The sequence below is a fragment of the Hylobates moloch genome, unplaced genomic scaffold (assembly GCF_009828535.3).
Source record: "Hylobates moloch isolate HMO894 unplaced genomic scaffold, HMol_V3 SCAFFOLD_1, whole genome shotgun sequence".
NCBI classification, from domain to species: Eukaryota; Metazoa; Chordata; class Mammalia; order Primates; family Hylobatidae; genus Hylobates; species Hylobates moloch.
The window spans coordinates 209,942,044-209,957,920 of NW_026652276.1; the positions used below are offsets into that span (position 1 = coordinate 209,942,044).

Consider the following 15,877-nt stretch of genomic DNA (forward strand, 5'->3'; position numbering starts at 1 on the left):
TGGAAAGAGCTGAACTAAAGAACTTCTCAAAATTTAGTGCGCATGGATAACCACACGTATATACTGGGGGGGGGGTGTGCCCATTTAAAATGTAGGTTTCTGACCCACCCAATGGCGTCTGAGTGAGGGTCCTGGAATGTGCATTTTAACAAGCACTGGTGCTAGTGACAATTGGGCCTAATTTGAGCAGCACAGGAGCAAATGGTCTTTTAGGTCCCCTCTGGCTCTGATGTGTGTGATTCAGGTGGGGTTGTTGAAGGGAAGTCACTGGGCTGCAACACTGGGAGAGGAAAAGTGAAGGAGAAAACCATTCAACAGTGGGGAAAATGTTGTTTTTTTAAAAAGCCTATTGTGTCAATATTCTACTTCATTTCTTTTTTCTTTTCTTTTCTTTTTTTTTTTTTGAGATGGAGTCTTGCTCTGTCACCCAGGCTGGAGTGCGGTGGTGCGATCTTTGCTCACTGCAACCCCCACCTCCTGGGTTCAAGCGATTCTCCTGCCTCAGCCTCCTGAGTAACTGGGATTACGGGCACCCACCACCACGCCTGGCCAATTTTTGTATTTTTAGTAGAGACAGGGTTTCCCCATGTTGGCCAGACTGGTCTTGAACTCCCAACCTCAAGTGATCAGCCTTCCTTGACCTCCCAAAGTGCTGAGATTACAGGTGTGAGCCACCACGCCCGGCCAACATTCCACTTTTGAAAGCCCCCATGACCCTGGTCCAGAAGGACCTGGAGTCCTGGCCCTGGTCTTCAATCCCTTTGCAGAGGCAATGCACATTTTATTCTCCATGAGACCACAGGAAGAAAAAAAAAAGCACCCTCAAATTTCCCAACCCCATGCCCTAAATTTCAATGCGCCAGAGATGAAATGCAACTTGCGAAATGCTTCCCTGCTCTTCTGCTCCACAGTTTCTCCATGGCTTGGCTTGGGGCAGGAGGAGACAGAGGAGGGTTTGGCCAGTCGGGGGTCTAGCCCTCAAAGCCAGATTAAACCCAAGCCACAGCTCATGCACTCCGACTCTCAATTCTGCAATTGGGTCCCAGCTCAGTGTGGCCATATCGCCCTCTCGCGGTAAGGAGCGGGACTCCGCCTGGCTAGGGGAGCAGACGCCAGGAGCTGACTGTAGCAAAGAGGGGAAGCTCTTCTTGGATCCAAGGCAGGTGCGAGGAGGGAAAAAAGGGATCACCAGAGGGACGCTCTTCATTATGACTTTTTCTATTTTTCCTCACCCTTTCTGCTTCCCAAACCCAGTTCTCCCACTTATCGTTGCCCACTATTAAAAACTGCTTTGTAGTGAGAAAACCTGCAGTTTGCAAGGTGTTTTCACAAACTTCATCTCATGTGAGCCACTCTCACTGCCTTTTCTCACTTCTCTTCCGCTTCCAGAATGAGAAGAAAAAAACTGGAAAAAACAACAAACAAACAAACAAAACTGAAAAAAATTTACAAATGCCTAGAAAGCTAGTATTTTGCAAAAGGGTAGGCCTGCCCACACCCTTGGTTTAGGTTCCAGGACCAGTTATCTTGGAGCTGAGATCATAACCTTCACCCCTGCAAGGACCCCTTAGCTTTGTGGTCACAAATAGAGTCTTAAACTTGCCAGGGCTTGGTCACAAGAAGAGAGAGCAAAACATATGACCAAAGCAGCACAAGGCCACTAAACAATTATTTTTTTCATCAACTGTTTTTTTTTTTTTTTTTTTAAGAGACAGGGGTCTCAGTGTGTTGCCCAGGCTGGACTTGAACTCCTGAGCTCAAGCAATCCTCCCACCTCTGCCTCCCAAGTAGCTAGGATTACAGGTACACACTAGTGTAACTAGTCTGGCTAGTTAATTAATTTTTAATTTAATTTAATTTTGAGATGGAGTCTCCCTCTGTTGCCCAGGCTGGAGTGCAGTGGCTCGATCTCGGATCACTACAACCGCCGCCTCCCGAGTTCAAGCGATTCTCCTGCCTCAGCTTCCTGAGTAGCTGAGACTACAGGGGAGTGCCACTACGCCCGGCTAATTTTTTGTATTTTTAGTAGAGACGGGGTTTCACCATGTTAGCCAGGATGGTCTCCATCTCCTGACCTTGTGATCCACCAGCCTCAGCCTCCCAAAGCGCTGGGATTACAGGCATGAGCCACCGCACCAGGCCTATTTTTTTGAGATGGAGTCTCTGTCACCCAGGCAGGAGTGCAGTGGTGCTGATCTTGGCTCACTGCAAACGCTGCCTCCAGGGTTCAAGTGATTCTCTTGCCTCAGCCTCCTGAATAGCTGGGATTATAGGGATGTACCACCACACCCAGCTAGTTAATTAACTTAAAAAAATAATAATCAAATTATAGGCTGGCTGTGGTGGTTCATGCCTGTAATCCCAGCACTTTGGAAGGCTGAGGCGAGTGGATCACTCCAGGTCAGGAGTCCCAGACCAGCCAGGCCAACATGGTGAAGCCCCATCTCTACCAAAAACACAAAAATTAGCCGGGCATGGTGGCGTGCACCTGTAGTCCCAGCTACTCAAGAGGCTGAGGCAGGAGAACCGCTTAAACCTGGAAGGCGGAGGTTGTACCAGGTAGAGATTGCGCCACTGCACTCCAGACTGGGTGACAGAGCGAGACTCCATCTCAAAAAATTTAATCAAATTATAACAAAAATAGAAAAATGCACAAATCATAAATGTACCATTCAAATAATTTTCATGGAGTACAACTGTGTAACTAAGCCTCCAGATCAAAAAAAGAGAACATTACCCAGCATTCCCTAATGCCCCCCTTCATGTTCCTCCCAGTCACAAATCACCCCCACTGTAACTCCTATTATGATTTTTAACATCATAGATTAATTTTATCTGCTTTTGAATTTCATATAGAAGGAATCACACAATATGTACTCACATATATGCCTTTTGCTGAGCACTGTGAATTAATCTATGTTGTTGCACACCATTCTTTCCTATTGGGCTAGTATGCCATTGTAGAAATATACCACAATGTATCCATTTTATTCATGGTAGACATTTTGGATATTTATAGTTTAGGGCTATTATAAGAGTGCTTCTTTGAACATTCTTGTATTGATGAAAAAACAGCATTTTCTAGAGTGATCAAAGGGATTAATGGGACATTTATATACCTAGAAACATGATTTATATATATGGATATAAGGAAACAACAGGCATTATGAATCCTATTTATTTATTGAACTTCTATGTTTATTGCAGCACTATTGACGATAGCCAAGGTATAAAATCAACTTAAAAGTGTCCATAATCAAATGAATGGGTAAAGAAAATGTGGTTTATATACACAATGGAGTATTATTCAGCCATAAGAAAAGAAAATCTTGTCATTTTCAATCATGTGGATGAACCTGGAGCACATTATGTTAATTGAAATAAGCCAGACACAGAAAAACAAATACCTCATAATCTCACTCATATGTGGAATCTAAACAAGTTGACCTCATTGAATCAGAGAGCAGAATGGTGGTTACCAGAGGCTGGGGTTTTACAAGGAGAAGGTTTGGGGAGATGTCTGTCAAAGCACACCTAATTACAGTTAGATAGGAGGAATAAGCTCAAGAGATCTGTCACACAGCATGATGACTGTAGTTAATGATGATATATTCTATCTTTGAAGAATGCTAAGACACTCGATGTTAAGTGCTCTCACTACAAAAATGAGAACTCTGTGAGGTAAAGCACTTAATTGGCTAGAATTAAGCATTCAACAATGTATATATACTTCAAAACATGTTGTAAATGATAAATGCATAAAATTTTATCTGACAATTTTTAAAGTAAATTATACATCAATATCTATATCTATCTACCTATATATATCTATATATATATCTATATATATATATATAGATTTTTTTTTTTTTTTTTTTTCCTTGAGACAGGGCCTCACTCTGTCACCCAGGTTGGAGTGCAGTGGTGAAATTATGGCTCACTGCAGTCTCTACCTCCTGTGCTCAAGCGATCCTCCCACCTCAGCCTCCCAGCTAGGCGGAGCTAGAGGCGTGCACCATCATGCCTGGCTGTTTGGAGGGTGTGTGTAGAGACAGGGTCTCACTATGTTGTACCAGCTGGGTCTTGAATTCCTGGGCTCAAGCATTCCCCTCGCCTTGGCCTCCCAAAGTGTTGGGATTAGAAGTGTGAGCCACTATGCCTGGCCAAAAAAAGTAAATAAAATTTTAGAACACATTATGAAAGGATAGCAGTAGACTGGGCACGGTTGGCTCATGCCTGTAATCCTAGCACTTTGAGAGGCCGAGGTGGGTGGATCACCTGAGGTCAGGGATTCGAGACCAGCCTGGCCAACATGGTGAAACCCTGTCTCTACTAAAAGGACAAAAATTAGCCGGGCATGGTGGCATGTGCTTGTTATCCCAGCTACTCGGGAGGCTGAGGCAGGAGAATCGCTTGAAGCCTGCAGGCGGAGTTCGCAGTAAGCCAAGATCGTGCCGTTGCACTCCAGCCTGGGCAACAGAGAGAGTCTCAGAAAAAAAAAAAGAAAGAAAGAAAGAAAGGATAGTCATATTCCAAATACTGAGTCTGTGTCTTTGTCATAACCTTAGCTGAAATTATCAAAAATATATAGTTCTTGTGGTGTTTTTGTTGTTCCACTAGTTAGTCCTAAGCATACAAACTCTGATGATTACCAGCATGTTTAACACATGGCATACAACACAGAAGCCACTGAAGTACTTTAGGACTTTGACTTTAACCTCATGCACCTGGAGTTTCTAGTGCTGATGGTGGTGGCATGGAAGACACTGCAGAGGCAGGAAGTGGTAACAGTTCCATTTCTGGCCACTCTGAACACAGAATAAAGTTTGCATCCAAAATCACTGAAGAAATGTTTCAAACCACAAGCTTCCACAGGCCGGGCACAGTGGCTCACACCTGTAATTCCAGCACTTTGGGAGGCTGAGGCCGGAGGATGGCTCAAGTCCAGGAGTTTGAGACCAGCCTGGGCAACATAGTGAGACCCCATTGCTACAAAACAAAGAAAACAAAACAAAAACAAAAGCTTCCACAGTCTCTGAGAATTTTCTAGAGAGAATGACCAAGGACTTGGCTATAGTTAGGTAACTAAGAATAAAAAATGTAGACTGTGAACTGCACCCATGAAAATAAAGGAAGAGATCACATATGAAAGTGAGAAATAGGCCAGGCGCAGTGGCTCACGCTTGAAAGCCCAACACTATGGGAGGCCAAGGCAGGAGGATCACTTGAGACTGGGAGTTCAAGACCGGCCTAGGCAACATTGTAAAACCCTGTCTCTCGTGCATCACTTACAAAACTTAAAAGTAAACCACAAATGGCCTGTCCACCTAGATTATTCTTCATGCCTCTCACATTTCAGAGTTCTTAATCTTCCATGAAAAAGTGTGTATGAATGATGACCACCCAAACTTTTCCTGTCTTTCCTTAAATGTAAATTCTCAAGGCTACAGCTTCCATATCTTCTCAGTATCACTTTTTGGAATGAATCTTTTTTTTTTTTTTTCCAAGATGGAGTCTTGCTCTGTTGCCCAGTCTGGAGTGTAGTGGTGCAGTCTCCACTCACTGCAACCTCTGTCTCCCGGGTTGAAGCAATTCTCCTGCCTCAGCCTCCTGAGTAGCAGGATTACAGGTGCGCACCACCATGCCCAGCTAATTTTTGTATTTTCAGTACAGATTTTCACCATGTTGGCCAGGATGGTCTTGAACTGGCTGGTCTCAAACTCCTGACCTCGTGATCCGCCCGCATCAGCCTCCCAAAGTGCTGGGATTACAGGTGTGAGCCACTGTGCCCGGCCTGGAATAAATCTTTTATGCCCTGCTCTGGCAAAAGGTCTTGAGTGAAACGAGAAGACATAACTGGGTGTTTGGCTCCTGTCTCCTGTCTCTTCACATTCCAGGGCTCTTTCCTTTGCTCCAGGCAGATGATCATGTCTGGCTTAGATATAGCAAAACTCAGGGAGGCCAGGTTTCTGTAGTTCTCTAACATCACATCCCTATACAAATTCTGCTGTGCAGGGTCCAGGCATCCCCACTCCTCTGGAGAGAATACAGCCACATCCCTGAAAGTCAACAGACTCACTTTCCAGCTTCTAGGGTGTCCTGGTGTTCTCCCTACAGATCTCCAAGTACCTACGGATCACAGGTCTGCCGATCACAGCCTATTCTTGTATTTAGTTTTTGGGAAATACATGCACACATTTCTATTGGCTTCATAACTAGGAGTGAAATTGCTGGGTCGTAGGATTGCTTTCAGTGATACTGCCAGCTTTCCAAAGTGTTGTACTAATTTACATTCCCATGGGCAAAATATGAGAGTTTCATGTTCTTTACAACAATTGGTATGTTATTTTTCATTTAGTTATCCTGGTATGTGAGTAATGGTATTTATTGCCTTGTTCTTTTAATTTACATTTCCCTAATGACTAAAGTACCTTTTCAGGAACTTATCAGCCATTTGGTTTGGATATCTTCTTTTGTCAAGTGCCTATTTAAGGCTTTTAGGCAAACAATTTAAAGTCCAAATTTATCCACCATGAATGTGATAAGAGCATTATTAAGAATCCAGTTTAATCCCAAACAAGCAAGTTCTATTCATGAGCGACATAGAGAGATAATCCTTACACCTGTACGGTATTTGCACGATCTCATTTGGCTAATACAGCAAGTACTCTGGAAAGTAGAAGGCTGAGGTTATGTTTTATCTAGAAGGAAGCCATCTTGGAGGGGTTGTGACATGCTCAAAATAAGTGGCAGAACCAAGATTCTCAATGTTTTGCAACTTCCTGACCAAATACTCATTTCACCATAATAGTTCTCAACTCCATTGAATTCCTCCACCTTGATAATAAATATTTTATATCAACCCCTTTACTACAATGAAGTTAAATTTATAATTTCAAAAGATAATCAAGCCAAGCATGGTGGTGCCCACCTGTAGTCCCAGTTACTCAGGAGGCTGAGGCAAGAGGATCTGCTCGAGTCCCTGGAGTTTGAGGCTGTAATATGCCATGCTCATACCTGTGAATAGCCACTGCCCTCCAGCCTGGGCAACATAGTGAGACCCTATCTCTAAAAAAAAAAAAAAAAAAGATAATCAATATATTGCCTCTATGATATAAAGGAGAGATAAAAGGATAGTAATTTATAATAAATAATTACTGGCCCGGCACAGTAGCTCATGCCTGTAATCCCAGAACTTTGGGAGGCCAAGGTGGGAAGATCGCTTGAGCCCAGGAGTTCAAGAACAGCCTGAACAACATAGGAAGACCCTGTCTCTACAAAAATTTAAAACAAAAATAATAGCCAGGTGTGGTGGCACATGCCTGTGGTCCCAGTTACTCGGGAGGCTGAAGCGGGAGGATCATTCGGGATTGCTTGGGCCTGGGAGGTTGAGGCTGCAGTGAGCCATGATCACACCATTGCACTCCAGCCTGGGCAACAGAACGAGACTCTGTCTCAAACTAAAATAATAATTACAATGATTACAAATAGAATAATTAATAACTAAATAATTATAAGGAAAATAATAAATTCTGGGCATAGCTGTGTTAGAACATGTAATGGAATGCCAGATACTTTCCTCTACAAACAGACTGTCTCTGCTGTCCCTGACATAATTTTCCACATTGGCGAACAGCTCTAGGTAAAACTGTGAGCAAAACAAAGTACAATAATCTTTTATATGGTAGTTGTATTCCAGGGAAATTAACTGTGTTAATTTTTGACATGTTTTTTAAATCCTTATCTGAGTTTTAGGCTCAGATAGTTATGGACAGTTTTTCACCTACATGAATATCTGAGGATACATTCAAAAGCTGGACAAGTCTTTATTTTACAGGATTGTCACATTCATTGCAGAACAACATAGCAACCCTGGCCCCATGCCCCCTAAATGGCGGTAGGGTCACGCAATCATTGTGACGACCCACAGCTCCTTGAGGTGGTACTTCTCCTATTGACAACACTACACTACATGCACTGTCCAGCATATTTCCAGCCTGAAATATGCAATGTAACCAAAAAGCCGAGGTTTGGCTGAGAAAGACCTGGGTTTGGCACTCAGCCATTCACTCTCAATGAGACCCCGAGTAAGCCACTTCACATCTCTGAGCCTCGGTGTCCCAACTATGAAGCTGGCCTCTGCATTTTGTAGCAGCAGCAGCATTTACTATGTCTCACTGCACCTGCTGCAAGCTGCTTGGAGCAAGTCTCTGTCCTTCCCACTCCATCGCTTAGCTGCTCGTTCATGCACCACCCAGCCCTGCCCCATGTTGGCAGAGATTTGCCAGGTTGACTAGTTAGTTACTCATGCACATAGTGCTTTCGATCTTCCCACTCCCTGTTGATAAATATGTTCAGCAGTAACATGGTAGATATTAGTATGAACTATCACTCTCAGGAAAAAAGTGTTAAAATGCATATCTATTGGCTCAGTAGAAAATACTCCTTAAGGCTTTAGCTGTTGAAAAAATATACTGTTTGACACTTTCTCAAGTCCAAATGCAGTAGCTCATTGTAACCAAAATCTTGGTAAATATAACACCTTCCCATTGGGATCCCAACTGCAGGCCTTGCTAGCACATGCCTTCTTGAAATGTATGATAATTAACTGCTTGAAAAATAGAAATCAAATTAGTCAGTGATGTCACAGTGGATTCAAAAGTATGACTACAGCTTAAATTCAAAGGCACAGGGGTGCAGAATATGAACATATCATTGTTAAAGTATAGTTTTTTAAAAAAAAGTTCATAACATGAACTTATGCAAATATCAAATTAACATGTATCAAATATTTTATTCAACTCAATTAATAAAGGAATCAATAAGATGCTAAAACAAATTCAAATGAGAATTTTACCTACAGAGGTTTATATTCTCCACCGGACAAGGTTTTTTTGTTTGTTTGTTTGTTTTTTGAGACAAGCTCTCACTCTGTCACCCAGGCTGGAGTGCAGTGGCATGATCTCGGCTCACTGCAGCCTCGACCTCCCGAGTTCAAGCAATCCTCCTGCCTCAGTCTCTTGAGTAGCTGGGATTACAAACATGCACCACCATGCCAGGCTAATTTTTTTGTATTTTTTGTAGACATGGGGTTTCACCATGTTGCTCAGGCTGATCTCAAACTCCTGAGCTCAAGCGATCTGCCTGCCTCGGCCTCCCAAAGTGCTAGGATTATAGGCATGAACCACTGCGCCTGGCTGGACAGAGTATTTTTAAAGTTCTATGAACAGAAATCATTTGCATTACTATGGACAAGAAGCATTTGTATTGCTGCCAATTTCTACAACGTAACTTCTACCCTAAAGGCAATAAAACAATCTGGCCTCCTATTGCTGCTGTAGCAGATTACCCATAAACTCCATAGCTTAAAGCAACAGAAATTTATCTTACAATTCAGTTGGAGTATCTGACAGTTGGAGGACAGAAGCCCTAAATGGATTTACTTGGCTGAAATCAAGGTGTTGGTGGGGCTGTGTTCCTTCCAGAAGCTCTAGGGGAAACCCATTTCTTCACTTTTTCTACCTTGTGTTTTTGAGAGGGAGTCTCTCTCTGTCACCCAGGCTGGAGTGCAGTGGCGCAATCTCAGGCAACTCCCTGTTCAAGCGATTCTCCTGCCTCAGCCTCCTGAGTAGCTGGGATTACAGGCATGTGCCACCAGTCTTGGCTAATTTTTTTTTTTTTTTTTTTTTGAGATGGAGTCTCACTCTGTTGCCCAGGCTGGAGTACAGTGGCGCAATCTCAGCTCACTGCAGCCTCCACCTCTGGAGTTCAAGCAATTCTCCTGCTTCAGCATCCCAAGCGGCTGGGATTACAGGTGCCCGCCACCAAACCCAGCTAATTTTTTTTGTATTTTTAGTAGAGACAGGGTTTCACCATGTCGGCCAGGCTGTTTTCGAATTCCTGACCTCAAGTGATCTGCCCACCTTAGCCTCCCAAATTGCTAGGATTACAGGCGTGAGCCACCACTCCCTGCAAATTTTTGTATTTTAATAGAGACAGGGTTTCACCATGTTGGCCAGGCTGGTCTGGAACTCCTGACCTCAGATGATCTGCCTGCCTTGGCCTCCCAAAGTGCTGGGATTACAGCTGTGAGCCACTGTGCCTGGCTGCTTTTTCTGCCTTCTAGAGGCTACCCACATTCCTTGTTCATGGCCTATTCCTCCATTTCCAAAGCCAGTAATGGTTTTGGTTGTGTCCTTTTCACTCTGCATCACCTCAGGTTCTCTGCTTCCATGGTCACACCTTTGACTCTGACTCTCTGCCTCCCTCTTTCACTTATAAGGACCCTTGTAATTACATTGGGCCTATCTGTATAATCCAGAACAATCTCCCCATCTCAAGATCCATGGGGCTAGGCACAGTGGCTCACGCCTGTAATCTCAGCAATTTGGGAGGCCGAGGCTCATGGATCACTTGAGGTCAGGAGTTTGTCTCTACTAAAAATACAAAAATTAGCAGGGTGTGGTGGTGGGTGCCTGTAATCCCAGCTACTCAGGAGGCTCAGGCAGGAGAATCGCTTAAGCTCGGGAATCGGATGCTGCAGTGAGTAGAGATGATGCCACTGCACACCAGCCTGGGCAACAGAGCAAGATTCTGTCTCAAAAAAAAAAAAAAAAATCTGTCAATGGCACAAACTCCTATAGAGTAACACCATCCTTAGAGAATGTGTGAGACTACACCCTACAATCCACTGAAAGGACACCCAATAATCTCTTTTGCCCTTTTCCTAGCCTTTAACAGTTTTTCCTGGCAATGTCAAGCCTCATAGCAAGGGCGATTTTGCAAAACACAAGATCACGCAGCCCTGGGCCCGTGGTCCTTGTGAACAACCAACCACCTGAGCAGGGAAGCAGCTGCCCCTTTCACTAGGACATGGTCACTTTGTCCCTACCCAGCCACCTTGGCTTGTTTCTCTCGGCCTCTGCGAGGGTTAGAGTTTTTCACCCCTGGTTACTGATTAATCATATTATATTCCCTTCCCTCCATCCTGGAGGGATGAAAACAGAGCAGAAACATTTAGTCTATAAACTGTGAAAGAGTTAGAAGGAGACAACGAGGGAAAAGAGACATACAAGTATTAGTAGGACACGGACAAAGCCAAACCTTATCCACTTCATAATTTTGTGTAGATCTGGCATTGTCCCAGGGCTGGGGCAGGAACAGAGAGTGGGGTGGAGATGTCTCTCCACACTGACCTCTTTCCTGAACCCATTTGGCTCTTGTGGAATAAGGGGGAGCCAGGACGTCCCCTATAACAAATCCAAGATGGCTTCACCCTATTAACTGTGTGGACCTGGTGAAATGGAAGTAGCTAGCCACTCATGATTAAGCCAACAATTTTCAAACTACTCCTGCTCAAAGCCCCATTTAACATTGACTTTTCCCACTGGTTAGTTACTCATCTCCTCCTTCCTGAGCAAATCCTCCTAAACAAATGGCAATTAACTAAGACATAATGAGGAGCTGCCTGATGGAGGCCAGAACATAGTTTCAGTCAAAGCCAGAGTAATTCATTCCTTCCCTGAGCAAACACCAACTGAGCCTCTGCTGAGTGCTAGGCACTAGACCCGGTCTGTGGGAAATAAAAATAAGCCCACAGTCCTGCCTTCAAGGAGCTCCCAGTCCAGTGGGTGGAGAGGTAAAGGTGAAATTGCATGTCCAAAAGCAAAGAGAGGGAAGAAGAGAATTTCAGAATGCTGGGAGAGCAGTAGAGAAAGCACAAAGATGTAGACACAAAGGGCTGTGTTCTTGGCTGGGAACTTCAGGTAGAAAGAAGTGGCTGGAGCTAACAGTGAATGGGAGGTGAGACTGCAGAAGGAGAGGAGGGCCAGACTAATGTAAGTATGCCTTGAAACTGGGGTTCAACAAGTCCTTCATTTGCTAGGTGTTTGTTGAGTACTTCCTATGCACCCAATACTGAGTCGAGCCCTGCTAGCCTAAATACAACTGAATACGAAATGGCTCTACCCTCAATAAATCACAATCTAGTGAAGAGAAAGAGCTATGGAAATACTCTCAGTAGAGCAAGCTAAGTGAAAAAATAGATGTGCTTAAGTGCTAAGTGAACTCCGCCCACGGGAATAGGGAGAGGAAGGCAGGCCCCTTGGGAGGTTTTGCAAAGGAGCCATATAATTAGTAACATGCCTCTTGGCATGTTAGAAGTAGAAGACAAGAGGAATTAGGGGATGACAACTCATGATCTACTCCAAGGGTCTATGTTTATAGACACTCTAAAGGCACAAAACTCATCACGTCCAGCTCAGTTGGGTAGTTGATGGCTCAGTACCCACTGCATCAAGACAATCTGAGGGCAGATTTCTTTTGTGTGTGTGTGTGCAATGGAGTTTCACTCCTGTTACCCAGGCTGGAGTGCAATGGCACAATCTCGGCTCACTGCAACTTCCACCTCCCGGGTTCAAGTGATTCTCCTGCCTCAGCTTCCTGAGTTAGCTGGCATTACAGGCAGGCACCACCAAACCCAGCTAATTTTGTATTTTGAGTAGAGACGGGGTTTCTCCATGTTGGTCAGGCTGGTCTTGAACTCCCGACCTCAAGTGATCTGCCCACCTTGGCCTCTCAAAGTGCTGAGATTATAGGTGTGAGCCATTGTGCTCAAGCTGAGGGCAGATTTCAATCCTGCACACATTCCTTTCTTCCCTTCTGCTGCATATACTTGTTCCTGCATTACATGTATTGCACTGGTTTCTCCCTGCCCTGCAGCTCTGCAGTGAAGCCCAGGATCTGTTTTTTCCCGACTTTTGACCTTGGACTCACTGTCCAGCTGCAGTTCTTTAAACTGCTGATTCTATGAAAGGCCTTTGGGTCACATCAACTGCTGCTACCAGTTATTCAGTAACTAACTCATAAGCTCTGAGATTCCCAGTCAGGTGAGAAGGAAGAGCTTGCAGGGTCTCCGCATTCGCTCCGCTTGGCTAACTTGGTGTTGTAAAGAAACTTTCTCCTTCTAGAGGTGAATTCCAGCTTTTACAGTCAGAGGAGCCAAAGTTCTGAGCCTGCAGCGCCATGCCCATCCTCCCGCAGTGCTGGCCAAGTCCACAGTCTTCTTCCTCCTCCCCAACACTGCACCAAAACCTCTGCTGGCTCATGCTAGCCTGCTTCGTTGGCATCATTTTTTGACCCTCCCGGCCTCATACTTTGGGGGCAAGGAAAAATCATAGAAGAATTTCTGTTTTCCTGACCTATTGAGAAACTCTGAAATGGTTTGTGCCCCTCATGCAGTCAGAGAGACCGTAAACAGAATCCATTCTGCTGGATTTCTCGTGGGACCATTTGGAATACAAAAGACCCTAGCAGGCATCAATCACCTGCCATTTCAGCTAAGGAAGGGGAGAGTGAGCCTCTCTTTCATGGCATTCGGCTCCCTGGCTCTGGATTTGACCTGTATGCAAACTTCCAGGGCAGCTTGAGCGTAATGATGCTATCAACCAGCTCAGATGCCCTAGGAGGTGACCTTACAGAAATGGCAGCCCTGTGGTATGGCACAAATGTAGGCTGGCTACCTGTCTACACCTGCTCACCAGTCTGGCCAAGCCCTGAGACTGGCTGGGCCTGTCCACAGCACTGAGGCCCATGGGGACAACTATAGCTGTGTGTATGCCCATACAGTTAAGTGTCCTTTATGCTATGGGGTGGGACTTGCTGTGTGCCCCTCCTCCAATAACCTGCCAATTCCAATCCATCTGTACCTTCCTCTTTTTCTTCATGCTGGCCTTTTTCTCCCCCCAGCTTTTTTTGGATTTCAATTAGCAATAATTATGCCTTGGATAAACCTCATTGGCTACAATACTGCCACTGTGCAAAGCTCTGGCCACTTTTTTTTTTTTTTTTTTTCTGCAGGAATCTATCCATGGGCCAAACCACAAAAGTTTTGAACCTTGAGCCAATTCATCAACCAGGGCCAGTCCAATGAACCCAGACACAAACACATTCAGGCTTCTGGTTTTGGTGAATGTCAATGCCAGACACACTGTAGTGGGGATGAGGGGCGGAAAGGGGTTTGTCCCACATGAGACCCCATGACAGCTGGCCATGGAACTTGGGAAGCCATTGCCATTTTTATCACCCATTTGTCACAATAATACTGAGACTCACCTGTTTCAAGATCCCAGGGTGGTGCCTTGGAACCTCAAGTGGTGGCATCCTCCTCAGCCACCTGCTGGCATCACTTACAGGCCACCTCCATCCTCCCAGTCACACTTCGCTTTCTGACCCTGGCCTTCATCCAGTCCAGCCCAGGCCACTGGCCAAACATGGGTAAATAATTGCTTATGAGTGACCATCTTCCATCAGCGTCATGCCAACGGCCGTTCGTATTTATACACACTGTCCGGCACTGGGTAAAGCACTGATAGGCTCTTTATACGGGGTATCTATTTTCATTATCACTGTGCTATGTGGTGCTTCCTAAATACACAGTTTTTGAGTTCAGAACCATCTATCTTTCAATTGTCAGTGTGGCATTCCAACTGTAATGTCTTGCCATGGCCTCAAATTCAATATCATTTTTTGTTTTTGTTTTGAGACAGTCTTGCTTTGTCACCCAGGCTGGAGTGCAGTGGCACAACCTCGGCTCACTGCAACCTCCGCCTCCCAGTTCAAGCAATTCTTGTGCCTCAGCCTCCAGAGTAGCTGGGATTACAGACGTGCACCACCACCACGCCCGGATAATTTTTGCATTTTTAGTAGAGACGGGGTTTTGCCATGTTGGGCTGGCTGGTCTCGAACTCCTGGCCTCAAGTGATCCACCCACCTTGGCCTCACAAAGTGCTGGGATTACAGGCATCAGCCACCATGCCCGGCCCAAATTCGACATAATTAAAAGTAAATTTATTCCCTCCAAATCAGGTTTTTCCTTCCATCTCCTCTATTTCTGTTACCAATTTCTCAGTCCCTGGGATTAAAAAACCTGAAAAACTTCCCTCTAAATCCTCTCTAACAATTATCTCTCATATTTAATCAGTTTTCTGATAATTTAGAATAGATTCTTTTTGAATGCTTCCCTAACCCAGTAGTTCTCAACCCTGGTTGTCCATTAGAATTCTTAGAGGAGCCATTTTAAAATAAATATGTGGGTCATGCCTGGGGCCACCTCCCTCAGACAGCTGTGCAGGTTATTCACTGCACTAGGGTGAGGGGGTTGTTCCAGCTCACGCTCTCCTTGCTAAGCCTTTGGCCCTGGCATGGAACTACCTTTGATTGGAGAAAAGGAAGACTTTTTGAACTCACACAAAGGCACTGTAAGGGCTAGGAAAGATCTGGCCATTTCCCTGAAATTCTGATTCAGCAGACGTAGGCATTTATATTTTAAACAGTTCAGTGAGATATATAAACTTCACTCTTAAATAGTGGTGTTCCTTTCTCCCTCTTTTTGTGATATTATTGTTACACATATTACTTCTTTGTATCATAAATCCAACAGTATGGTGTTACAATTGTTACTTTTTAATTTTTATTTAATTTTTTTTTTTTTTTGAGACACAGTCTCGCTCTGTTGCCCAGGCTGGAGTGCAGTGGCGCAATCTCGGCTCACTGCAAGCTCCGCCTCCCGGGTTCATGCCATTCTCCTGCCTCAGCCTCTCCGAGTAGCTGGGACTACAGGCGCCCGCCACCACGCCTGGCTAATTTTTTATATTTTTAGTAGAGACGGGGTTTCACCGTGGTCTCGATCTCCTGACCTCGTGATCCGCCTGCCTCGGCCTCCCAAAGTGCTGGGATTACAAGCGTGAGCCACCGCGCCCGGCCAATTTTTTTTTTTAATTGAGATGAAGTCTCACTATTTTGCCCAGGCTGGTCTCGAACTCCTGGTCCATCTTGACCTCCCAAAGTGCTGGGATTACAGGCATGAGGCACTGTACCT

General features: G+C 44.8%; 1 protein-coding gene and 1 pseudogene across 1 annotated transcript; both read right to left on the reverse strand.

Moving 5' to 3' along the window:
• Positions 1–2,391: 2,391 nt before the first annotated feature.
• LOC131383959 (uncharacterized) lies at positions 2,392–13,106 on the reverse strand. Its single transcript, XM_058441932.1, has 6 exons — positions 12,989–13,106; positions 11,104–11,249; positions 7,576–7,648; positions 5,853–6,129; positions 4,368–4,487; positions 2,392–2,482 (listed from the first exon to the last, which is right to left on the reverse strand). Exons 1-6 carry the CDS (start codon positions 13,104–13,106, stop codon positions 2,392–2,394), a joined length of 825 nt encoding a protein of 274 aa, XP_058297915.1.
• Positions 13,107–13,744: 638 nt separating this feature from the next.
• LOC116809753 (U4 spliceosomal RNA) lies at positions 13,745–13,824 on the reverse strand (annotated as a pseudogene).
• Positions 13,825–15,877: the final 2,053 nt, after the last annotated feature.